A 25894-nucleotide genomic window follows, 5' to 3' on the forward strand; every position below is an offset into this window, starting at 1 on the left:
ACAAGCAAATTAAAATATATGATATATAGAATGTACAATACAAAAGTGCAATGGAAATTTGTGGTGTTGTTGCACCTTGTGAAGACCGGAGGTGAAGTGTGATTTATGAAAATGGGCCAAATCAGAATGATATGAAATATACAAGTAGGTTTATTATTAATATTATTTACTCTGTGTTACACAGACTATTCAACTAGTGGCCTGAGGCCAGATAACAGACACTGACTCATGTGGCTCCTCTGCAATTAGGATTTAGTTCTGATGTCAGATTCTCTAACTAAAGTGAATCTCTCTCTCTGTTTGTCTCTCTCTCTAGCTCTCTCTGTCTCTCTCCCTCTCTTTCTGTCTCTCTGTCTCTCCATCTCTCCCTCTGCCTCTCTCTATCTATCTTTTTATCTCGCTGTCTCTCTCGCTCTCCCTCCCCCCCCCCCCTCTCTCTCTCTCTCTCTCTCTCCATCTCTCTCTCTCTGTGTGTGTCTCTCTCTCTGTCTCTCCATCTCTCTCTCTCTCTCTCTCTCCATCTCTCTCTCTCTGTGTGTGTCTCTCTCTCTCTCTCTCCATCTCTCTATCTCTCCCTCTTTCTCTGTCTCTCTCTCTCTCTCTCTCTCTCCATCTCTCTATCTCTCCCTCTTTCTCTGTCTCTCTCTCTCTCTCTCCATCTCTCTCTCTCTGTGTGTGTCTCCCTCTCTCTCCATCTCTCTCTCTCTGTGTGTCTCTGTCTCTCCATCTCTCTCTCTCTCTCTATCTGTCTCTCTCTCTCCCTCTCCATCTCTCCCTCTCTCTATCTCTCTCTCCATCTCTATCTGCCCCCCCCCCCCAAAAAAACATGTTATCGAGGTCGAGCAGCTCTGATCTCGGCCCCGCCCCCTCGCTGTGACGTATGTTCCTGTGACGCAGGGAAATTTTAAACTCTCGTCCTTCTCAGTGATGGCGGCTTCGTTTCGTTCTCTCCCCGCAACCTGTAACAACAAATGGTACTACACCCGGCAGCAGATCGACAACAACCCATCTAAGCGAGCGGGACTCGACCCGGACAAGGAGCTGTCCTACAGGCAACAGGCGGCCAACCTGCTCCAGGACATGGGCCAGCGGCTCAATGTGTATCTTTTGTCGGGGGCCACTAGCCGCTGTTAGCACGTTAGCTAAGCGAGGTGCAGCTCCTCATGATGCCGGTGCGGCGGAGGGCGCCCCCGGTGCTCGCTTCCGCGGGGGTCGTGTCGAAGGCCCCCCCCGGTCGGTGTTTGCGTTTCTGGTCCGTTTCCAGCCGCGGTCGTTGCGTGTTATCGACACCCGGCGGACGTTGTCCCCCCGAGCGGCGCAGCAGGCTGAGCCGGGGCCGCGCAGGCCTGTGCGGTCGGCCCGGGCCTCCGGGACGTTAGCATTAGCATCGCTGCTAACTGCAAATGTTTGTGGGGAGATCGCGCAGAGTCGTGCACCGCGTTGTGCGTGGAGACGCTGTGTCTGTTTAGTGAACGTGTCGCACACACTGTTTGTGTTGGGCTTAACGGTGTTGTGTTGTTTATTTGTAACATCCTCCGGTCAACCTGAGGAGCTGTGCAGCTAGCAGGGCTTCAACTGCACTGCTCAGTAGCTGCTGGGACACTATCATGTTGTTGTATTAGCTCATGTTAAACTCCTCACTTGTGTTGTTTCACATGCAAACACGTTATAGTCCCTTTAAACTATCACGTGTGGTCCAGTGTTGCTGTTGTCCTTAACCTCCATGCACCAGGTCCCAACTTACAATTAATACAGCCATTGTGTACATGCATCGATTCTACATGGTCCAGTCTTTCACCAGGTTTCACAGAAATGTAAGTATTGTCGTTGTTGTCGTCTTCAGCTCAAGTCCCAGATGCAGCTGTCGGTGAGGAAGCTTTCATCACTTCATGGTGTCTTTGTGGTTTGTTTCCCCGTCGCCAGGTCATTTCTCCTGCAGCTCTCTTCCTCGCAGCTAAGGTGGAGGAGCAGCCCCGGAAGCTGGAGCATGTTATCAAAGTGGCCCATGCATGCCTCAACCCTCAGGACCCTTCTCCAGACGTACGCAGCGAAGTAAGTGAAAGTTTTCTGCACTTTCCCTTTGACTCCTCGTGAGTTTACCTAATAGAGGATTCTTGGTAAAAATTGGTTTAAAGAAAATGTGTTTTTAAATTACGAGAATTCATTTTGGTTTATTGGTTCTACTGAACAACAAATTGGCATTAATCTTTTATTCACAGCAGTGGGTCGTTAACTTAATCATTGTTCCAAGTGACCCCCCCCCCCCCCCCCCATCACATCTCCCTTCTTCGGATATAATCTCTTTGATTAAGGCCAACAGCTATTTTAACTCTTCTTTATCCTTGCGTTTCACATTGCATTTTTAACCGGGTGTTTTATTATGAGCTGTTGGTACTTCAGATGTTGGGGTTGCATGACACATTCTTTGCCAGAGAAAAAAGACAAAATGCATCCCACTGTCTGTTGGTTTTCAGTCATCCAGGTAATGTGATGTCTGTTATTTGTAAAACAAGAGCATCTGTACAGGCTGCACAGCTTTAATCAGCTCCACGTGAAAGGTAGGTTTAACATGTTGGACCGTATTACACACCCAACCTTTCATTTTGTTTTGGATGCATTAAGATGTATGGTATCCAAAATCACAAAGCATGTGCAGTTGCTCTTGTTCGACAATGGATAGAGGGCGCCCAGTGAGTAACGTGCCTGTCCTCTCAACCTCAGGCCTACCTGCAACAAGCCCAAGACCTGGTCATTCTTGAGAGCATAATACTCCAGACCTTGGGTAAGTTTGGAAGGAAGAACTGGGTCCCTTGATTCCCCTCCAGAAACATGTGATTGTAAAAAATAGTGCTAACATTTGTTTTACTTTTGTCCACAGAAACTCTATATGCTGTTAGAAGCAATTTGAAAAGTGTTGTTCATGCTTCATATTAGCATTCACGTAACCCACCGGTACATAACCCATCATTTCCTTTTGTTTTGGTTAAATCTCACATCTTCCTCTTCATGTTTTTTAGCCTTTTTTTGTAGGTCTGTGTGATGACGTGCTGCATTATCATCAGATCAATGGTTCTTAGTATGTCCATTGTAGACTGTTTGATCTCATGCCATGTTCAAAATAACACTTTGATTTAATTCCCCGTCAAGCGACAGAATATGAGGCGAGAAATACATTTAAAACCGAACAGACTTGTCATTAATGATTTTCACATTCAACAGCTGATTTTTTTTTTTCTGATGTTGTCCAGGATGTTATGAGAAGACTCTATGCAAAGGGACATTCCAGATAATTCTTTGCAAAACTTACTTTGGTATAACGCTATCGACTTTCTGATTTCCAGGGATTAATGATTACATCTGAATGGGGGAAAAAAATCTTTGACATGGAAATTGGGTTTAGTTCTATCGCCTGGTGCATATATTAGTTCTTAAGCTCTTTCTCCTTGTCCTTTTATTGCAGCTTTTGAAATCACCATTGACCATCCACATACTCATGTTGTCAAGTGCACTCAGCTCGTCAGAGGTGAGAATCAATTCCTAAGTTGTGAAATTCTGCTTAGAAATTTCAGCACGATTGTAAATTGGCAAATCCCTTCTTTGAAACTGCAGGTTTTAATTGTATTTGTTTGATCTGTTGTTGTTCCAGCGAGTAAGGATCTGGCCCAAACATCTTACTTTATGGCTACGAACAGGTATATTCACAGTTCACTGTAAAACATAGGTTTTCCTGTTTTTAGCGTAATCCTCAAACTCAATATACTGAATGTCTGTTCTCTCTCTCTCTCTCCCTTTCTTTTTTGTTTTTTTGCTGCCTTCCTGGGACGTATCCTGCCACGTAGTCTGCACTTAACCACGTTCTGCCTGCAGTACAGTCCGCCAGTCGTGGCCTGTGTGTGCATCCACCTTGCTTGCAAATGGTCCAACTGGGAGATCCCCGTGTCCACAGATGGCAAACACTGGTGGGAGTATGTTGATCCCACAGTCACCCTGGAACTGCTGGATGGTATGTGCTATCAGTGACGTCATATTACAAACAGGAATGATGTGTCTACGAAGGACAAGTGATGCAGCCCCAAGCGAATGATCTGATGGGTTTTTAGGATTATTATAATTTAACTGTTGCCTGTATCGTCCCTCAGAGCTCACACATGAGTTCCTGCAGATTCTGGAGAAAACACCCAGCAGGTTGAAACGGATTCGCAATTGGAAGGTAAAGCTTTATTCCCCGTTGATCCTTTATGAACTGCAGAGCACAACCCAGTCATCCATTAGGGGTCTAACGATTCTCCAAATCCACGGTTCAGTTCAGACCAGTGGCGGCTGGATATAAAATGTATTGTGTACTAAATGACAGTGGCAGCTTTCATGCCTTGTGCATTGGTGCAGAGATGTTTTAGGTTTCACACCCACGACACTGTCCACAGTACCTCTGTGCCGACACTTTGAAACAGCAAACGGGTGAAGCAAAAGTGTAAGCCTCAGGTCCTGTGGTTGCCAAAAGTTTAAGGGCCTACGTTCACTTTTATTTGGCCGGCACTCAACACCAGGAAGTTTTATGTATTTAGACAGAAATGAACCGAATACAATTTCTATTGAATGATCCCAGGTGCTTACAGTCCACCCGGTAGCTGCTCCGTGTGGGGTTGGGCACAGAGACGTGTCGCGGTTCTGTCTTCTGGAATCGTGTCAGGAAACGACAGCCGTTTGACCCGCGATTTAAGTCTCGGTTTGAGAATCATGAAAACGTTTTTAGTTGCCTCACTTAACCACAACTATCTGTTTCCTTGATGTCCAGGCTGGAGGTCAGACACCGAAAGCCAAGCCCAAAGTCCAGGAAGACGGTGACCAGAGGGACACCATGATGAGCATGATCTCTATGGCTTCATCCGAGAGTACTGTTGCAGGTTTGATGAGCCTCTCCGCTCCGCCCTCTGCCTCATCTTCTTCATCCACGAGTGAAAAGGAGAGGGGCGCGTCTGGCAGTGCGCAGACTTGGAGTGGAAAGGGTCAGGCTGTGGCTGTGGCTGAACAACAGCAGCAGGCCAACAACGAGGTCCATGCTCCGGCTAAGGTGTCGCTGAGTGAGTACCGCGCCAAGAATGCTGACGTCCTGGCCGCCCAGAAGAGGAAGCTGGAGAACATGGAGGCTAGTGTGAAGAGGGACTACGCTAATGCTGCCCAGGCTCTCATTGGTCAGCAACAGAGGAAAGAGAAGCATCATCATCACCAGCAGCAGACCAGCTCATCCTCTTCTGACATGTCCAGTCCTTCGCCCATTATTCTGAAGATCCCCCTGGAGAAGGAAAGACATGACAGGGGCTCTCTGAAAATGCGTTTCCCTGTAGCAGGGGGAGGAGGCAGCGGCACCCGGGGTCAGGATGGGGACATTAAAGTCAGAATACGAGTGCCTGAGAAACAAAAGGGGAGTTCGGGGGAGGAGGGAAAGAGCAGGGAAAAGCATAGGGACCGGTCTAATCATCACCATCATCACCACCACCACCATCATTCCTCTTCTGGCAGTGCCTCACTTTCCTCTTCACATAAACATTCATCCAGCTCTAGCGGAGCAGTAGGTAACAGCAAAAAAGTCCCCAGCGACTCGTCTAGAACAAGCTCTTCATCCTCCTCCACGTCACGCAAGAGGACACACTCCCAGGAAGGCGCAGCAGTCCCTCACCCCACCACAAAAGTCAGCAAGTCCTCTAGGAATCCCTACCAGCTACCGTCCCTGTCTTCCTCCTCTGGGCAAACTCTGGGGCTCGGCCCTGACATTCTCCCTGCCCTGGGCCTGCCCCTCCTCCAAGGGAGCTACCCGCACACCAAAAGTGACAAGACGGACACTAACGGGCACGGCACGGCAGGCGGAGCCCAGTCGAACGAGTACCAGGACACTTTTGAAATGCTAAACTCTCTTCTGAGCGCACAAGGGGTCCAGCCCTCCCAGCCGTCCATGTTTGACTACAGATCCCAATATGGGGAGTATCGGTTCAGCGGTGGCTCCCGAGGGAACAACTCCAGACCACCTCCACTGCCTTCAGACCCACCTCCACCACTGCCCCCACTGCCCAAATGAGATCCTGATCAAGAGATGTTATGTACATTATGCCTGACATCACAAACATCCATCTTGTTACATCAAGTATTGCATTTTTTTTTTTTGTTTGTGACTCAACCATGTTTTTTTTTTGTTGGGCTTCGGTGTGACAGCAGAGAAATGTTATTGTGAGACGAATTAGTAATTTTTTTTTTTTTTTACAGTTCACTTCTGGGGCAATAATGAGGCTTGAAAAGCAAAAATGTGATCAAAAAATGAGAGGAAGGTGTAGATATTTTTTTCTTTCTTTTATTAACTCAAAGGAAATGCAATGATGGGACCTGATTACTGTTGTAGAGGAAGTCATCGTCTTGAAAATCATGAGGAAACTGAAAGATTTCCATCACATCTTCTTACCGATTGTCTTTTTTATAATGTTTTTATAGTATGTTATTTATTAATTGAATACTTAAAAAAAAAAAACATGTTCCCCTTTTCTACCTTTTTTAAGGCTTTCCCTCGGTTTTATTTTGGGCCGAGGGATAATTCCTTATCCAGACTGTACAGGCTAGTTTGAGAGTGCATGTCTCCAAAGCCATCTTTTCAATATTTTTGTCTTTTTTAAATATTTTTCTTTTTTTTTTTAACAGCCATAACCTAAAAAAATGGTATTTTACCCCTGGTGTTTATTTTCTTTTCTTCATTATTTTGTCAACTTGTACAAAGATTGTAAAATGTTTTAAACAAACATGAATTATTTTTTACATTTTGTTATAAAAATTGCAAAAAAAAGAGATGTAAATTAAGGAAGCTTGTACTTTGGTTTTTAGATTTCCAGTGTGGCAGTCATTGTTTTAAATGGTTGTAAAATATTCACATTCATTTCTTTAATGATTACACTAATGGACAAATGTTCATACCAAGAATATACATTTATGGTTTATCAAAGGGTTCAGAGTTCAAACATATCTACCCAGTATGGTCACAATAAAGAAGCTACCAGCAACAGACTTTGTGGTGACCATATTGTTCACAGTGTACAACAAAGTATTTACAATACAGATTATAAAAGACTAATCATGGGTCATCTGTCTGTCTTTATGGTTGTCTTTCGTGTATGCTTTTCCTTTTTGGGATGTATTTGCATCTGTAAACCAGTGTATGCAGTGTCAATTCATTCTGGTCTAAATTAGTCATGTTAAAGTTGTCTTTTGACTCCATACTGTGCATCTTCAATTTTATCCCTTCACACGCCATGAGTCATCAAAATGTTTACATGTGTTCTTTTAGTTGTGACATCATACACGGCAGACAGGTTCTCCACATACCTCCACTACAGTACGGTCATTTGCATGAAGCATAATACTGTAATTAATCTGAATCTGTTAAAATTTTGTGTTGGATCAAAAATAGTGAAAGAGGTGCTATTTTTTTTGGCAAGAAAATCGGGTATCATCTGTATATTTCATTCATATTAAGCTTTATATGGTTTTGATTGTATAGTATTACTGCTTTTAACCTGCGTTCTGTTTGTTTCGGTTTGTAATGGAAAAACATATTTGTTTTTAGGCAGTTCACAGTAATGCAGTACAACAAATCAGCCATACAATTGTAAAATATTTTTGTTCCCTTGCTCAATGGAAATTGTGCTGAAAGAGTACAGCTCTTTGCTCAGGCAGCAGAGGTTTTATTAGTCATTGTAACAGGGAAACAGTAAATGCACTGAATATTTATCTCAGTAGGATTGCCTACAATGCAACTGACCATGTGTTACATGTATTGTGGTTAGACTATTATTAGAGTGGATGTCCAATATATCATTGCCATTTAATAACTTTTTTTTGTTTTGGATCCGGACAAATCTTCCCGTCTAAGTATTAACTTTATGCTGTGAAAAGGTCGTACAAGAGGACACACATTTTTAAAATAAATCCATATGTGAGAAAAACAAGACACTCATGCAACCTATCAATGCAAAATCACATTGCTACAATAAGTTTCATGTTTTTTCACGTCTTGGTGTTTTCAGTGACACTCAGGTCTGGAAATGAAACGTTATGGGATTTTTGTTTTGTTTTGTTTTAGTTAAACGGTTTTACTCCACCGGTCAGACGGTTCAGAACACCTCCACTTCTCAAGTTGTTGCTGAAATTGACTCAGTGAACTCTGTGTCCTCCTTTAACCTTAATTATGAAATGTGTCGAGTCCCTCGGCAGCCGAACACAGTGTTCATTCCACAATGGACATTAATCTTTGGTTGGAAAGTTTTGATGCAGACATTCCCACAAATAAGTTGCATTTGTAGTTTGCTTTCATCCCAAATTACCTTTATGGGATTTAAACATGCAGACTGCTGCTCTTCGACCATTTGAAGCCACCGTCTGTCATGTTTTGGGCTCATTATTTTGCTGCAGGATGAATCCCTGACCAAACATGCCTGCCTTGGTTTCTTGCCCTTCCTCTCACCATTCTGACATAGACAACACAACTTTCTGCAGGAGAGCAATGAACTAATAATCCATCAGAGGCTGTTTTGTCCTGCACAGACATTTGTAAGTTGCCGGCTTGATCTGCAGCAACGGTCTGCATTAACTTTCGAGGATTACTCTACTTCAGTGCTGCAGGAAATTCACACCCTGGCACTTTGCTACGTACATTTACAGCATTTAAGGTTATTTACTGACTTTTAAAGGCTCAGTTTTCAATAGGAACCGGACCAGTGGAGGTGTTTTGAAGCTTCTGAGCAGGAGTGTATGTGAACACTGTCTTTTTGATATCATGTGGTTGCTTTATTCTCAATTAAAGTCAATAAATATTTTAAGAAAACGCCCGTTTGGTTTTGTTTTCGAACTGCTGCGGTGCAGTGGCCGCTGCTCTGAGTGGCGGCCTCGCTCAGCCAATGAGACGCCTCGGGGGGGCGGGGCGGCTCGGCCAGTGGGAGCGCTGAGGGGGCGGGGCGGAGCGGCAGTGTGCGCAGAGCTGCAGCGGCGGGACGAAGGCGAACAAGCGACCCGAGGTAAGAGCCGTGAAACCGGGAGTTAAACCCTGGATGTGCCGCTGCTCCTCCACCGGCTTCCATGGTGTGAAGCCAGCGGGCACTCAGGCGCCATGCGTCCGTTAAAACTCGCCTCCCGCCCGCGAATTGGGAGAATTAGCGGATTGCTAGCGTTAGCTGCGGCTAAACCAAGATGGCGAGTCCCCCCCATCGCCTGAGAGTGACGCAGCGGAGAGAGGCGGGCTGACGCGCGGCTCGACGCCCGGCTACACGCGGTACACTCGGGGGGGGGGGATGCTCCTCTGTTGTGGTTCTCTCCTGGAGGAACCGAGTCTCCATCGGGGCTGAACCGGTTCTGCTCGCTTCTGGAACCCGGAGCTGGTGTTTCCATGCGCGTGTGCGTGCACGAGGACGCGTTAGCTCACCTGACCCACCTGCGCACTTTAACGTGTTAATGATAAATAACACGCGGTGAGTTGCTCCTGCGGTTATTGCACCATAATAACCACTTCAGATTATTATCGGTCATTTGCACTTTTTAAAATAACAGCTTACTTTGATCATCTGTGACCTTTTGCACGCAGTTTGTTTAACGGCTAAATAAAAGCCACGTGGGGGTTCGACCTATTGCGCAACCCCCCCACCCCGCGTGCGTGTTGTATTTAATGTGGTTTCCTATCTTTATATTTATACTTGCACAGATTAATAATTCCGTGTACGTGCAAAACCCGCGTGGCAATAATATCCCATTCTGAAGTCTAACGTGTTTCCAGGCCGATCTGCTGCAAGTTGTCCTTGGACCTCCCCGCGTGCACTTTAAACTTTCAGGGCCCGTGGCCATGTTTTCACGTGTCCGCCTTTTGTCCACACGAGGCCAGAGAGACATTCAGTGGAGTGTCCAGCTTCCATTAGCACGATGCAGCTCGTGTACCTCTGAGCCAACATACTTCATACTGCGTTATTGTTTTTAATCTGTTAAACGTCAACATTAATGTTTCAAGGCAGAAACTTGTCGTCAGCTATAGTTTATAGTATCACTAGTGGTAGATGTATCTTGATTCCCCACAGAACCTAAGACACAAACGACTATTGTATTTTTATTAATGCCACGAGGATATTTTTTACACGTTTAGTTTTGATCCTGACATTTGAGAGCGTGAAAGGATTGTTTGACGTTTTGAAAATGTCTCAAAAGACGTAGATCAGGTGAATATTTCTCTGTCTATAAAATGTATATTGTATTTGTATCTATTGAGTCATGTTTCCTTTTGGCGCCAATCAAGACCACCCGCTTGTTGTAGCTGTTGGTTTCAAATGGGGCCGACATTAACTCCTTCCTGTGGTCTGTTGATTTCTCCCTGACTTTAACATGGGGCTAATCACTTCAGTTGGAAGGAACAAAATCAACAAAAAACATTTAAAAATCATAATTTATGTAAGTGACCGTCGTTCAAGACGGAGAAAAGCAGCAAATCCTGAAATTAGAGAAGCTTGAACAAGGGAGTTTGGTCATTTTTGCTTGAATATGGTTCAAACAATTAATAATCTGAATCCTTTCTTTTGTAGAGTAACAATGAACAGGATTCGAATCCACGTTTTGCCGTCAAGTCGGAACCGGGTGACCCAGACCCCCCGACCGCAGGAGCCTCAGATCTGCTCCTTTACCCAGCGACCATGCTCTCACCCCCGTCTGGAAGGCCTGGATTTCTGCCTCAAACACATCCTGGAGGACAAGAACGCCCCGTACAAGCAGTGCAGCTACGTCTCGTCCAAGAACGGCAAGCGCTGTCCCAACGCCGCACCGAAAGTAGAGAAGAAAGAAGGGTGAGTAGAAAATGGAGTCTAAATTTCTCCTGCTTGATTAACACGTGACAAAAAGCCAAGCAGCTTCCTGACGTCTCCGTCTGTTCCTCAGCGCGATGCTCTGTGCAGAACACGCTCGCAGGAACGCCATGGCTCTCCGAGCTCAGACGAGAAAGGCGGCTTCCGCTCCATCCCCAGAAGCACTGTTGTCTCAGCTGAGTGGCTTCAACCGCGCAGAGACACACGGCCTCGATGGAGGTCGTTCAGAAGGAAGTCGTGTTGTAGGTAAATGGTCAAGTTCAGTCCGACTAATACTTTGTTAACCCCGTGACATGGATCTTGTGCAGTTAGGGGAGATGTGTAGAAGTAAATCTGATGTTTAACGATGTCCTCGCTGTGCAGATGAAGACAGTCTGAGTGATGAGGAGCAGGGACCACTGGTTCTCGACCAGACGTGGAGAGGAGACCCTGACAGCGAAGCAGACAGTGTTGACAGTGATCACGAGGATCCTCTAAAGTACGTGGACTCATCGAACCGCCCGTCAAGTTCTGCTGTGATTTCACTTTGTCGAGCAGCTCAAACCCTCAATTACCTGCATCAAGCAAAATGTGTCAGCTGATGGTACAAATACATTCTGAGCAGATTTCAAGTACGTAGCTGGTAAGTGAATAAATTAAGATGAAAACTCATGATGCAAACTAAGAAACACAAAATGGAGGAACTGGTGGAAAACTTAAAAACTACAAAAATTCAAATTATCCGCAGATGGTGAAATGGCCACAAACAGATCATGGAAAACCAAACGTGAATAATAAATCTTTGGAAAAACATTTTCTTATTGTGAAATTTAATCAGCAGTTGCACTTAAAATCAGTTTGACAACCACAAGTGAACACACTATCATTTTGAAAGTATAAAACGGCAATGTATGTTTTATTTAATGTGTTAATTAATATTAAGCCTATAGAACATGCTGAGTATAATCAAATGTTGTAAAAGGTCTGTTACATTCCAGTGGATGAGGGAAGTAACAATATAAATAACCCAGAGAAAAAGAATCATGGGCAAAAGATGAATAAACAAAAAATATTAATTTATTAACAATGAACTGAAAACAACTTTCTAAAAGGGGAAAGCGACACCGAGTAGCAGCTGTAACACTTGAAATCAAAAGTATAACCTGAAAGAAACTAAATGGTCACGTTATCAACACAAACACACGCAGCTTGACCGCTGCCACTTGTCCCAGTGGGGGGGGGGTGGCTGGTTGTCCTCTTCACCATGCCCTTGATTGGTGATTGAGCCCAGCGGTGCACACTCACACAGCTGCAGGGTTGAAAGGGTGGCACCTGAGTGGACGGTCACATGTCTTCAGTTGGTGTCTTCAGACTCATGGAGCTGGTTGGAAGAGCTGCACAGAGCTGTGGATCTTTTACTGGTCGTTTTACTTGTTAACTAATGTGTTTGTTGTCTTGTAGACATGCAGGTGTTTACACAGCAGAGGAGGTTGCGCTCATCACCCGGGAAAAGCTCATCAGGCTCCAGTCGCTCTACATCGACCAGTTCAAACGCCTGCAGCACCTGCTGAAGGAGAAGAAGCGCAGATACCTGCACAACCGCAAAGTGGAGCATGAATCTCTCGGTAAAAACACACAACTATAAACATTTGTATCTTTGTTAACCCCCTGTTCAACAGTTTCTTTTCACTCCCAGTCATGTTCTCAGAGCCTCACTGATCTGCTCATGTCGCTCACAGGCAGCGGTCTGCTGACAGGTCCTGAAGGACTGTCCACGAAGGAAAGGGAGAACCTGAAGAAGCTCAAAGCTCTGCGTCGATACCGTCGTCGGTATGGCGTGGAAGCACTGCTGCACCGGCAGCTGAGGGAGCGGAGGCAGTCGGTGTCAGAAGGGTCTCTTCAGGTGGGTCTCATCAAAAGCACATTAGATTACTGTCGGTTCACTGAAGCACAAAGGTTCTCGCTCTTAGTGCTTGTGTGTGGTCATGTTAATTGTTTATCTGACCACATTTTACAACACGCTTGTTGTGTTTGCTGCATTGACTTCATCTGACGCTTGTTTCCTCTGCTGTAGCCACACTCAAGAACCGTGTACGAGAAATGCGTCTCGTTCGTGGAGGGAACCCGGTGTATCAATCCCTGCCTGCCTATGACCCGGCACTGTGTCTTACGTATCCTCAACCAGTAGAATGATCTGTTTCCAAACAAGAATCCACACACTTCTGTGTTGAATGGAAGAAAAACTAACCCTACTTTGAGTCATGTTCCTTTTGGCACGAATCAAGACCACCTGCTTGATGTAGCTGTTGGTTTCAAATGGTGCCGACATTAACTCCTTCCTGTGGTCTGTTGATTTGATCCCTGATTTAACACGGGGCTAATCACTTCAGTTGGAAGGTACAAAATCCTTTCCCAACCTGCCTTTTATTTATGAACCCAAAATAATGTAGTCCAGCCTTTTGCTTTAATGTTATTAATTCAAACTGGATTAACACAGTTGTTTTCTCAGTATCGACTCAGACAGACGGTGATTAAACTCCAAATACTCGTGTTGCATTCTGACCAATCTGTAAAAACCAAGTATTATTGTACGGAGCAAAATCAGTAACTCTACAAGACTCCTCAGCCGTAACATTAACAGTCAAGATCTGTGCAACTACAGTAAACAGTGAGGAGATTTATATTGAGAACAGATTATTTTCATAAGAATGTTTGTGGTACTAAGCAACAGTGAGTTTAAAGTTTCCCAGTAAGCATTTGATTTTAATAATTGATAGTTTCTTTATCTGTTTAGCTCTTGTCTATTTTCTGTTAGTGTTTGTACGACGTGTGATTTTCCCCTTGACTCCCCGACATCTGCAGACATTTACCAGGACGGCAATCAGGTGCTTTTCAAAATGTGTCCCGGCCTGAAAGACGTCCCCTGTGAGCGCACCGTGCACATGGGTCAGTCCGACGACCCTCGCTGCCCGCTTCACCTCACCCTGCCTCCCCCCATGTACCAGCCGGAGCAGGAAACGCCGCCACAGGAGCAGCTCGCCCTCGCAAGCAGAGACATGTATCTGAGTGCAGCAGAGCTTCAGCCCACAGAGAGCCTTCCCTTAGAGTTCAGTGATGTACGTAGTTATTACCCAACTACTCTCTTCTAACGCTGTTCTGTAACAAACATGTCCGATACTTATTATTAAATACTCCTGTGCCCGTGTTAAAGGATGCCTTCAAAACGACTAACTTTTCTTGGTGCGTTTCAAACCAACTCTCAATCTAAAGAAGTAGTCAGACGTGTGGTTTGTCTGTCATGGTGGTTAACACAGAAAAACAATCAGTAAAAGATGTGACTGTGTTCGTTTCAGCCATTTGGTTTGTTGAGTGTGGGACAGGAGTGAGTGAAACACAGGAACATGGTCCTTCCATACACCGAGAGGGGCTTGTGCTGAGAGCAGATAGTTGGGGTCAAATCTCCATTTGTTCTCCGGCACGCTGCTAGAAAGTGTTCAATTTGCTCATGGGCATCAAATGACATCTGGCTGTGTGGAGCCGTTAAGCTCAGATTTGCAGAATACATCCTTGTGGTTGAATCAGATCAAGTTTGTACTCCAGATGAGCTGCTCCAGAATTTGTGATTGTTCTTGCGGCTGAGCCACACAGAGCGTGGGCCGAGCGCATGTTCACGAAGGAAGCGTGTCGGCTGCGGAGCCGGGTTTCTGGATTGACTTCTGTATGTCCTCACATTAAAGTAGACCTATGTACTCAACTAAGTGCCAGGACTCCGCTTTGAAGCCGTCCTGCAAATATTCCACAATAAAAACTTGAATGACATGAATGAATTCAGTCAACAGATTCTTAGGAGTGCTTTTACTTTGAAATGAGCACAGACACCAAACCCTGGCAGCTTGAAGAGGGAACTGTAGCTTCTCTGGTTTTCGTAGCAAGAGCACAGACTATTGCAGCTTTTTACAAAAATTAAAGTTTCTTCTCTGAGATTTAGTTTCTCTCGAGTTCTGTGAATTTGGCTCGAACACAAAGTGATGACACCTGAAGCTGGTTGCACCGGCCCCCTCAGCGCATCTACATCTGTTGTCCCAAAACAAGGCTGCTTATACCCATAACTGCAAATGGCTCCTATGACAAGTTTGTTGTGAAGCTGTAGATGTCATAAATATCCCTGTTATGCAGGACCTGGATGTGGAAGGGGACGGGATGCAGGGCCCTCCGTCGCCTCTTCAGTTTGACACGGCTCTGGCCCTGGAGGACCAGACTATCAGAGCCATCGCCGAGGCCCCGATGGACATCCTGACCGGAGAGGACCCAGACCAGGTGGACCTGGACGCCTCAGGACACGAGCTCTCAGAAAGAGATATGGATTCCATCATGGACGACCACATTCACTCGTGATCTGGGTCTTCGTCTGCCTTCACACCCTGTGATGATGGAATCTTCATTGTATGTCACACTGTTATAATCCGGTCCAATAAAATCCTGGCGACTGTCGGACTGAACAAGAACATTGAAATAAAGTTCTCCTGCACTTAACTTGCACTGTGGACTCTGCATGGCTTCGTGTCCAGGTTCAACTCATTCTGTGACAAACAAAACACATCCTGACATGTTCAACATATAAAACATGGGAAGAAATGCTTCAATAAAAAATTCTAATAACTTCAATAAATCACATATTTCTGGATGTGCTGTTGTGTCAAACTGTAAATGTCAAAAACCTTCAACAGGATTTCCTCTCCTGTCGTCAGCTCATCGGTTCGTTAACAGACGTTTGTTGCTGCTGTGGTTCTGTTTTGTTTCCATTGTTATTTTGAGGCAGCGACAACGACTAAAGTTTTCACCTTGTTTCTCTCACGATCAACCCAGACATCAGTGATACATATCCAGAAGTTTGTTTGGAAAACAAGTCGCTGAACCGAGTCGATAAGGAAACCAGTTCTTCTGTTGTCTCCACAGTCTTGTACCTTATGTTGTGTGTATGATGCACAGGTGGTGGCAGAGGTCGTGGGAGGTGAAGAAGACTCAGGCTCTTCATAAAGTTCACAAACTGCCCATGTGAACAGAGTCATTAAATAGTTTTAATCAGGCACCAATAAAACAGTGACTCCTACAGGTTCAGAGGAGGATCACAGGCTCGTGGCAGCAGGAGTCACAATGAGACATTTCAGAGGAACCTGCAGATTTCAGTCTTCTTGTTGGATCCTTAGAGAGAAACAAGGGGTTTAGTTATAATGTCAAATACAGTTCTGTCATTTCACTGTGTAGGAAAAGGAGTGAAGTCTACAGCCACGGTACAAATCCAGGGGTTCATTTGTCTATTTGGGTTTGTGTGTTTTAAGACTTACAGCAAGTGGACATGAAAATAAAGTGTATTAGTGGATCAAATATTTAATACACAAAAAGGACTAGTTTGTGGCGCCTCTGCCTTATTTACATTTTAAAACATCTATGTTAAGTTTGTAGTAAAACACTTCACATATATGATTTGACATGTCTGTGTTCAGTTGTTGTGGAGCTACAGAAACAAACAGTGAATGTTACCCTGAGAAAAGTTCAATTCAAGTGAAATGTTTGATTTGATGTGATGAGTTCAGGCTGAACTTTGAACTTTGAAATGTGTTTTTATGCAGAAAGAGGAAAAGGGGACATGTGAAGTTCTTCTTTATGTACCTGATATAAAGTACATATATACAACTAAACTCCTCTGTGCAGGTTGTGTTATGAAACGTGAACAATCCCACGAGACACTGATTTGACCTTTGATTGACAGACCATCTCCAACAGACACACATTGACTGTTCTACTTTTTAGCTGGATTTATTCTGTTGTCTTCTTTTATTCTGTTGTGGTTTAAATTGCTTTTAAACTGTAATTTCCACTTCATGGGAAACTCTCATCTCTCATCCACAAATAAACAGTTTCTAGTCCCTGGTGCATCTCGTCCTGTGTCTCTATCATCATGTGCAGCAGCCTGCAGCTCGGTGGGGATAAGTTGAAGTCATGTTTGGCAGCGTGGGGCAGGCTATGACCAGCAGAGGAAAAATGGGGCGGGTAATGCAATTTCATACAATGACATCACTTTTCCTGAACCCAAACAGAGGGAGGCTGCAGAGAGGAGAGGAGGACACCGCCGGAGAACGGAGCTCCAGGAGACGGCCTCTGCGAGACACAGCTCCTCCATCCCCCGCGTCCTCCTCCCGGGAGCTGCTCCTCTTCACAGCCACATGAGGTGAGTGGGAGCACACGCAGGGGAAATGGGTGTGGGGGTGGGGGGGGATTCTCGGTGTGGTTCGCTGTGTTTCGCCTCAGCTCGACACCGACACCGCGGCTCATTGTGTTTCCACAACTGCAGGAAAGTGTCGCGAAGCCTCGAAGGCTCCGGTTCGTCCTTTTGGGTCTTTCGTGTGTTTTCAGGGTTCAAGCGTCAAAGTGCGTTTCTCTGCTGCGTTTCTCTCCACGCGTCTGTGCGCAAAGGGCGGAACGACACCGGCCGACGGAGCGCAGGGATTTTGGGTTTGCACAGGGCCTGATGCCTGCCCCCCCCCTCCTCCTCCTCCTCCTCCTCCTCCTCCTCAGCCCTGATCCTCTTGTTCACATTCAGCTGCAGAGAGACTGGTTTTGATGGTTTTGCCACCAGAGAGAAAAGGGAACCAGCAGGAGGAAGTGACATCTGAGTCCGAGCCGCTTCTTCATTTCTCAGAGGAGAGAGAGAGAGAGAGAGAGGGTGATTGTGTTTACTGCAGCAGAACAAGACTTTAATTCAGGCTCCACAGTCATGATGTTAGGATGAAGATGAGGATGAAGATGTGTGTCTGCAGAGATGGAGGATAAACCACCTTCCTCTCATGTGGAGCCACCGATCCAGATTCATTCAATCTGCATCGACTTCCCTGTTGATCTGAAGTCACAGGGACATCAGACTGATCTGTGAGTGGTGCTGTGCAGCTTGGTTGATCTTCAGGAGACCTCGCAGGTACGTGCTCCTCTGACGGTTCCTCTGCTCTGTGAGTTATTCGGCAGGATGACACAGAAACTACTGGATGGATTTGAAGCTTGGTGGGAGGAAGTGGTTTGTGTCTGTGGGTCCAGGGATTCTTAAGATGCCACTGAACCCTCCTGCGTCACGTGAAGCTATTCAGACACATTTAACGATGATTTAATCACAATGAATCATAGCTTATCTTGTTTTAATTCAATCTGCTTTTGACTTTCCTGTTCATCACTTGATTTAGAGTCACATAACATCAGCCATGTTTGAGGGACGGACTGAGTTATTACTAGTGTTGTGCAGCTCGATGGAGACAGTGGAGCCTCGGAGGTACGAGCTCCTCTGAGTGTTCCTCTACTCTGTGAGTTATTTAGCAGGATTACGCAAACACCGCGGTTTAGATGGATTTGCACTAAACTGGGTGGAAGGAAGTGGTTTGGGTCTGTGGATCCAGGCATTCTTAACATGTCACTAAACCATCCTGCGTCACGTGAAGCCATTGAGACACATTTAAGAGGATTTAATCACAATGAATCGTTGTTCACCTTGTTTTAATTCAATCGGCTTCGACCTTCCTGTTAATCAGCTGATTCAAAGTCCAACCACCCTGAAGAAAAGTGTCTTTCTTATTGTTTTCTAACTGTTTGACCTTCACTGTGCCGCGTGACCTTTAATTCAGGTTCCACATGTTCCACCTGAAAGAGGAATGTTGATCTGAGCTCATTTTAAACCTCAGTGTGTGACGATGCTCGAGAGGACGTCCAGCAGTTACTCATTTATAAAGTTATTATACAAAGTGATCAGAAAACATGTCAGAATATTTTTAGGTATATACAATAAGATACAATAAGTGCGTCCACCTGTTCTTCTAATGCACACTTTAGTTATTAATGCACAAACAGTCTGAAAGGAGATGGTGAAAAGGTGAAATCGTTGTGTTGATAAAAAGAAAACACAACAAACTTCAGTATCGGATGGAAACGTGTGTTTGACTGTAAAACTAAACCTCTAACTACCAGAGGCTGATTCTCGTTGTTAATGAGTCTTTTTTTATCAGCAATTAATCATCTGGTCTATTAAATGTCAGGAAACAGTGAAACTTCCTCAAGTTGTTTAGTTAGAATTAGTTTGTTTTATCTGAACAAGCTCAAAAATTATCTTCTTAATCACAAGAAGCAGCGGATCCTCCCAGTCGGACGTTTGGAAAACCAATAATCGATTATTAAAACACATCGATTATATTCTGCCCAGTGACTAATTGATAAATGGTCGCAGCTGTAATGAGGTTACTGCAAATTACTTCAGTGTAAGTAATGGGTTTGATTAATGCCCACATTACCTAAACGTATTAGAAGCTGTGTTTTCAGCAGAAACTTGTTATCGGACCAAAGTTAACAGAGCAGCTTCTCCGTTGTGTGATAACCTCCAGATCGTCTGAATGTCTCTGTGGTCACCGGGACGGTTTCTGGTTGGTTTTCACTCCGTGGAGGAATTTTATTGGCAATAAAACACGTGCCGGCGATCTGAATAAGTTGTGGAGCTATTTCACATTTAAAACATCTCAGATATGTTCATGTAGTTATTAGAAACACCCACAGTTAACGATGTGTGCCGGTTGGTTGGAGGCCAGATGTCCACGCTCATGCTGTTCTCATTGTCTCAACGTCTTCTGGACAAAGACCAAGATTTAGGTCGGAGGAAACGGGGACGGAAGGACTGTCTGAACTCGGTCTCTTCTGGAGTGCAGCCTCGAAGACATGGCCGGCGCTCAGGCTGTAAAATATTTAAGTTTCACTGAAGATCTCCTCTGAAATGCTCGATGAATCTTTTAGTGTTTGCAGGCAGCTTTTTTCCTAATTTCTGCCTCGAAAAGAGATGACGTCTCCCTCGTGTCCTTTTTCAAATCCTCTGTTGATGTAATGCTGCAGTTTGTTGTTTTTGGCCACTGCTGAGAAACGTCGTGTGAGAAACTCTTGTAGCCTCAGCGGCACGAAGACTCATCAGAAAATCTGCTGGAAAGGTTCGAGACGAGGGGATTTGTCTTTCTAGTATTTGAGATGAACGTCCAGATAAACGTTTGATCGTCCAAACGTAAAGATTCTTCACACACGTTCTAGAACGAGCGTCGTGCAGATACAACAACACACCAAACTGTCAAATCTAGACAATCTGCTTTTGATAATAATCATAATATAGTAAAACTGAACTATAAACAGTGAAGTGAATTTTAAAAACTTATTTTACAAGCTTGTTTCAAGAGGAATATGGGAAAATATCCGTCAGATACATCTCATCCACTTTACAGAGGAATAAACAGATCTAATGTGAACTGGACTGATTCTCCTCCTTCAGCAGATGAATGTAAAAGAGTCCAACTCTGCACATGAGGGTCAGACGACAGCAGCCGGAGCAGAAACCTGCTGCAACTCTCCGGTTCTGCTTTGCTGACTGGATCATTGACTTACTGGATTACTTTTCAGTTGCTTCACGTAAATCAAAGAGTTTAAACGTGGATTCGAGCATAAACGTGTCACACGTGAAACAATGTTTGTTCAAGAACACGAGGACCCGGCGGTGCCGTGAGGGATGACCTCAGAGCTGCGGAGAAATGTGGTTCCACTCTGCGCTCTTCACGTTACACGTATGAAACCGCGTGTTTGAGCGCGATTGAAGTTTTGTGAGCGCTCGGTCCCAGTGCAGCTCTGAGATTGCACATCCAAGCTGCGCTGCATTACATCATGAAAAGCCGAGCCAGTGACTTGTTCCAGTGTAATGGGCAGAATAAGTGCTCGCTCGCTCTGTTCGCCTCTAATCGCTCACAGATGTCCTGCACGTCTTTGTGTCCCACATCTTGTAACAGACGCCACATCGGGGGTGTTCAGACTTTATTATAGAAGGGAAACGTGGCGCGGAGTAAGTGTGTAATTTGGCCGTTGGTTCCGTTAACTGGGTTTGGTTATTAAATGGTTTATTAGGCGTTGCGGTGAAAAAACCCACAAAAACGTAACAGAGTTGAACCAATCAGGCGACTGATCAGTTCTGCTGACGACAGAAGATAAATCATAACTGAGCAAAGTCTCCGGACGAACCTCGGCCCCTTCAGGAAGTTGATTAAAACAACAAACTGTCCCATAACTAACTCCACTCTGAAACATGAGGCCAGTTAGAAAAGTCGATCGACAGAAAATGAACCAGCAGCCTCTTTTGGCTCAAGCTCCTTTCACTCAAAGCACCAAGGATCGAAAACGAGTCAACAAATTCATCTGGAATGAAAAGAACTGGTTCAAACATCCAAACGTCTCAATTCCTGTTCGTCCAGACGAGAACTTCAGCCTCAAACTCAAACTCAAACGTTTCAGCAGCTCAATCCGCAGCAGAGTTGATGTGTTCTCTAAAGAAAAACGTAGTGATGTGGATGTAGCAGAAGAAATACTTAATAATGTCCAATGTGACGTCTTCAGATGTCTCGTTTTGTCCGATCTAAACCTCTAAAATAATCCGTTTACAATAATAAACAACCTCCACATGCATGGAGCAGGAACTGGAGCCTGTTTTACAGATTTCCTTTGCTCTACATGAGTCCGGTTGTTTCTCTACATCGTTTTGAAAACAGAGCAAAGGAGCCGACGGACGCTCAAGGTCAGCCCCTCTGTGAAATCTCACTTTATTAGGTCGTAGTTGACCAGTTTTACAGGGAGGACAGAGCAACGGGACAATAATTCAATGTGGGGGTGGTGGGTGGGGGGGGCAGACAGGTCAGAACCTCCTGCAGTCGGCCTATCTCTGTCCCCCAACCCCCCCTCCCTGCATAAACGACCCTGCTTTGAAGATAGGGGCTGGGGCTGGGACGTCTCCTTATCAGCCATCAGTCCCCCCCCCCCCTCCTCCGATGCATGCAGGTACTGTAGATACAAGGTTTATACACCAAAGGCTTCGCATTAGCATCGCAAAATATTCATCAGTTCCCCCACAGAGCTGGTGCGATAGGACAGAGCTCCCAGCAGGGGGGAGGCCTCGGCTGCAGATCATCATCTCCTCTGTTTACTCGCACACAGTCGAGATATTTTCACCAAACGAATTATCTTCGCCGGCAACGTTTTCCTCCCACATCCCTTTGTTTTCTCGCCTCCGAAAGGGAGAATTTGTTTGCTCGTGAGCAGAACAACGACCTAACGCAGCCGGCTCTGTGTTTCCCATCGTCACACGAGCGGCACCGGAGCGCGCGGTGTCAGACGCGGCCTCTGAAACACGAGTGAATGTGCTTGAGGAATCCCAGTAGCTCGCCAGAGGGCTCACTCCGAATCCACCCTACAGAGGAATCTGTGGTCGTACAAACATTGAAGTTGGCAAAACAGCTTCGGCTTTTTGCAGCTGTAACAAACATTCGATTCATCGGTGCGGCCAGAGAAAATATCGCCTGGAATGCAGCTTTAATCAATTCAGTGGAACCAGGTCTGCACCGCGTCCTGTTTGGCCACAAAAGGAATTGAATGTGTATGATTCTGCTCTTTTTTCTTGTGTCGACACAATCAGTTAGATTCTGCGCCTGTGATGACTTGGAGTAAGATGGAGACGGACGGGGGACAGTGGGACCTTGTGTCTTCTGGACGCTGCGTTGAACACTGTGTCTTTGTGCACGCCTGCAGCTTATTTTCATTTGTCTTAAAATAAGTTTGTTATTGAGGCGCGTTGTGAGCCCCACCCCCGACTCCTCCAGCCCCTGAGCCCTGTCCCACAAGGTGCTCACTGAAACGCCGGCGCTCCAGTGTTTTGAAATCCTCACCAGCTTCCTGTTTCCAAACCTCTGCCTCAGTGCGACCTATGAGCCCTGAGGAACAACCAGCGCTCTGCCCCTGGAGGTCGTGGAGGTCGGCGTGATGGAGAGCAGATTGTTTGGAGGCTCGGACCAGGATCTCCATATATAACCCTCCGTACTATCTGTTATTCTGTACCATAAATAGTTCTTCCTCTTGGCCGGACCTTGGGAAAAGGATGTGGATGATGAGTGTGCGTTGTGCGGCCGACTCGGGTTTGAGCCGCTGCGGCTGGCGGCCAGATGTGAGCAGATGTGGAGAAAATGTCCGTAGCTACACCACTTCTCCTCAACCTCCTCTTCTCTCCTGTACCTTCCTCTGAGTGTTTATCACAGACTAAGTTCCCGGGTGACAGAACATAACGGATTCTGGATTATCCAGCTGGTTCTGTCAAGTCTGGGTTTACACGTCCTGCGTCATTTGAAAGAAACATCTTCAAAACCAGGAGTCGAGTGTTTAATACGACAGGAAGTGAAACAATCATCGTGATGAAGTTAATTTACTACGGCAGCGGAAAGAATAGAACAGTTTTAGAGAAGCTCTGATTCCAGACGTAAATTTTACATTTATATAGATTTTGATGCAAAAAATGCCCAAAAGTCTCAAAGCTTCTCAAACGTTTGCTCTTTTCTTTTTGTTTTCTGATGAAAAATCAAAAGCTGCATCTTTGACTCTAAGAAAGACAAAACAAATTCATTTCTTATCTTGACTTTCAGGGAATAATTACATTTTGTACAAAGAACGTGACTTTATTGTTAATGTGTCCGCTCGGGTCTGAATGATGATTAAAAACCTGATCTCAGCTCAGAGACGACGGGGAAACCCGCCAATCGTCCTGGAGGCTTCTTCCTACATGACTCTCCTGCTGCCATGGCAACGCGACCGGACACGATGGCAGCTTCTGGATTAACTCGCCTCGTTCAACCTCCACATTTTTTCCAGTCACGTCAAGGTTCAGTAGTTTGGTGTGAATATGAGTCACTGAGGATCAGGTAGTGGAGGTTTTGCTGACACACATGGAAACGCAGCTGCTCCTCGTAGTCTGGTTGGCAGGAGGCCCCGCCTCTCTGCGCAGTATTTACAGTGGTATGAAACCTGCCTTCTTAGGGGCCGTGACAAATGGTTTTCATTACGGAGCTTTTTATGATCGTAGAAATGAACTGCGTGTGAGGGATTTATTAAGGTCGTCGCCGCTCTGGGGGGAGACGTGATAAAAGCAGAGTTACCTCTAAAGGTGTGATTGGTGCTAATGAGTGTTTCCAGCATCAGGGAATCTCCTGATTGGTTTATTAATAACACATCAATTGGCTTTTTAAACATGGAAAATAATGTCGTCACAATTTCATAAAGCTCAAGTTGACACGTTGCAAAACTCAATGAATCTAGTTTGGTTTCATAAAAAGCAAATATATGTTGTATAATCTGTCAGAGATGAGAACCAGTGATTGTTTTAGTACATTTAGTAAAAAACTGTTTTAAATCCACTTTACAGACGACAGTTAAAAAACCTTACAAAGGTGAACAAGCCTTATTGTTCTGATATTTTCCTGAGTCGATGTCTGAAAACAACTAATGTGAAAACTGATGCTGATGAGAAATCACAATCAAATAGAAACAAAAAGACAAAATGGTCCCAAAACCTTTTTATTTTACTGTCACGGGAGAAAAGAAAAGCAAGAAATCGTCACATTTCAGAAGCTGAAACCAGAGAAGATCTTGAATTATCACTAAAAACAGTAATAACTGATAAATGCCTAATTTTCTGATGAGCCGGTTCCTCCTTGCTAATGGTTCTTCTCTTGATGATGGAGCGTTCGGCTCTGGGAGTGACGGGAGTTCCTCTCGGCTTTGTGTCGGTCACACAAGTTATTACAGAGGCAGACTGGAGCAGCCGCCGGTAATGGCATCGCTGACCACAACCCCCGACTTCCTAATGAGCCAGGGCTTCATGCAAATCAGTCGACCGGGGGTGTTCTGGTTCCAGCTGCAGACCCTTCACATCCCCTCGCCGAGGCCTGAGCGTCACACGTCCTCCTGGCGGATTCCCTCCGTCCTCACACGGAGCCGTTCACATTACTCCCCATTAAACTGTCCGCTCCTCAATGGGGGTTTGTGCCCCTCGAGTCTGATTTACAACCCTGAATTCAGGATTTCTCCGACACGTCCCTCGCTTCGGCCGCCATCTGACCACGAAGCAGTAACGGTGCGCCATCTGCTAACGGCTCGTTGCTTTCTGTATCTGTAGCTTCCTGCCTCAGCCCATTATTTGTGAGTAACCTTCCGAATGTTTATTGATTAATCGTTAAAAAGTCTATAAAGTGTCAGAACTGAGAAAGTCATCCCACAGCTGAACCGGACTTTTATTATGATCTACAACAGTTAGAGCAGAGAGCAGAAAGTCCGTTAACTTCTCCTGGAGAACAAAGTGGAAATACCGGAGCTTATTCTGGTATTTTCACCTGAAGAAATCCTGTGTTTTTACAAAAACCCGCAGTTGAGAAGCTGCAACCAGGAAGTTTTTCACACTTTTAGTAATTGACCGGCTCTAAACTTATCCAGAGGGGCCGTATGTGAAGTTGTTCCACTTGTAGAAACTCTGGAGAATCTCCGACTGAGTGAAAACAGCAGGAACAAGCGGTTGGGGGTGTTGATGACGTTTCACTTTACAGACGCACGACTGAAAAGTAGTCAAAGATATAAGTCGGCAGGATCGTAGAGCTTCTGGTGAAGATGCGACACGGACGTAAATGTTCTGGAAACAGAATCACGTGACTCCAGAAGCTGAAGTTCTACGTCACGTCGACACGTTCCTGTTGTGAAGGACGATCTGCTGCTACGTTCTTCATACGTGAAACACAAACTCCAGGGACGGGACCCATTAAATAGTTTGTGTCGTACTTTTATTAGAGAATAATGGATCTTAATGGAGAGACGGCTGTTTTTTAGTGTTTCCAGTTCGATAAAGTTTAAGATTCAGGTTCATATATTTGTTTATTTCTTCTGATCATTGAATCAATCTCCCGTCCCGTTGGTTTGTCTGATATTTCCCTGTGTTTCCTGCTGTACTTCATGTCTCTGGTGCACGTGGAGCTGCGTGTGTGTAAAGAGAAGAAGAAGAAGAAGAGTCATTGTCCGTGTGGCGCTGGGACTCGTTCTGCTTTACATGTCGTTTGAATTCAGACTCACGTGACAGTTTGTAGGAGAAGCTTCATGAGGACACGTTTCCTCGGCCCTGACGCTCC

The 25894-nt window shown here is 45.2% G+C and overlaps 2 protein-coding genes and 2 non-coding genes across 7 annotated transcripts; all 4 read left to right on the forward strand.

Annotated features, from left to right (window-relative positions):
- Nucleotides 1-898: 898 nt before the first annotated feature.
- Nucleotides 899-8860, forward strand: ccnt1 (cyclin T1). 3 transcript variants are annotated; one of them, XM_034590548.1, is made up of 9 exons: nt 899-1100; nt 1733-1814; nt 1924-2052; nt 2722-2782; nt 3461-3523; nt 3638-3692; nt 3840-4003; nt 4140-4210; nt 4796-8860. In XM_034590548.1, the coding sequence occupies exons 1-9, from the start codon at nt 928-930 to the stop codon at nt 6071-6073; spliced, it is 2076 nt and encodes a 691-aa protein (XP_034446439.1). In that variant the 5' UTR covers nt 899-927; the 3' UTR covers nt 6074-8860. The 3 variants fall into 3 exon arrangements, with proteins under 3 accessions (XP_034446439.1, XP_034446440.1, XP_034446441.1); XM_034590549.1 differs by lacking the exons at nt 899-1100; nt 2722-2782; XM_034590550.1 differs by lacking the exons at nt 899-1100; nt 2722-2782 and having other exon boundaries at nt 3647-3692.
- An 84-nt stretch (nt 8861-8944) lies between these two features.
- On the forward strand, nt 8945-15533 carry kansl2 (KAT8 regulatory NSL complex subunit 2). 2 transcript variants are annotated; one of them, XM_034590555.1, is made up of 9 exons: nt 8945-9050; nt 10596-10853; nt 10945-11117; nt 11235-11349; nt 12312-12475; nt 12590-12753; nt 12925-13021; nt 13713-13966; nt 15027-15533. In XM_034590555.1, exons 2-9 carry the CDS (start codon nt 10603-10605, stop codon nt 15243-15245), a joined length of 1437 nt encoding a protein of 478 aa, XP_034446446.1. In that variant the 5' UTR covers nt 8945-9050; nt 10596-10602; the 3' UTR covers nt 15246-15533. The 2 variants fall into 2 exon arrangements, with proteins under 2 accessions (XP_034446446.1, XP_034446447.1); XM_034590556.1 differs by having other exon boundaries at nt 8992-9067; nt 15027-15438.
- LOC117765447 lies at nt 10298-10432 on the forward strand. The gene has a single exon (XR_004614596.1). It is a non-coding gene; the product is annotated as a small nucleolar RNA SNORA2/SNORA34 family (small nucleolar RNA).
- Nucleotides 13121-13255, forward strand: LOC117765448. The gene has a single exon (XR_004614597.1). It is a non-coding gene; the product is annotated as a small nucleolar RNA SNORA2/SNORA34 family (small nucleolar RNA).
- Nucleotides 15534-25894: the final 10361 nt, after the last annotated feature.

Source organism: Hippoglossus hippoglossus, chromosome 7 (assembly GCF_009819705.1).
Source record: "Hippoglossus hippoglossus isolate fHipHip1 chromosome 7, fHipHip1.pri, whole genome shotgun sequence".
Lineage (NCBI taxonomy): Eukaryota > Metazoa > Chordata > Actinopteri > Pleuronectiformes > Pleuronectidae > Hippoglossus > Hippoglossus hippoglossus.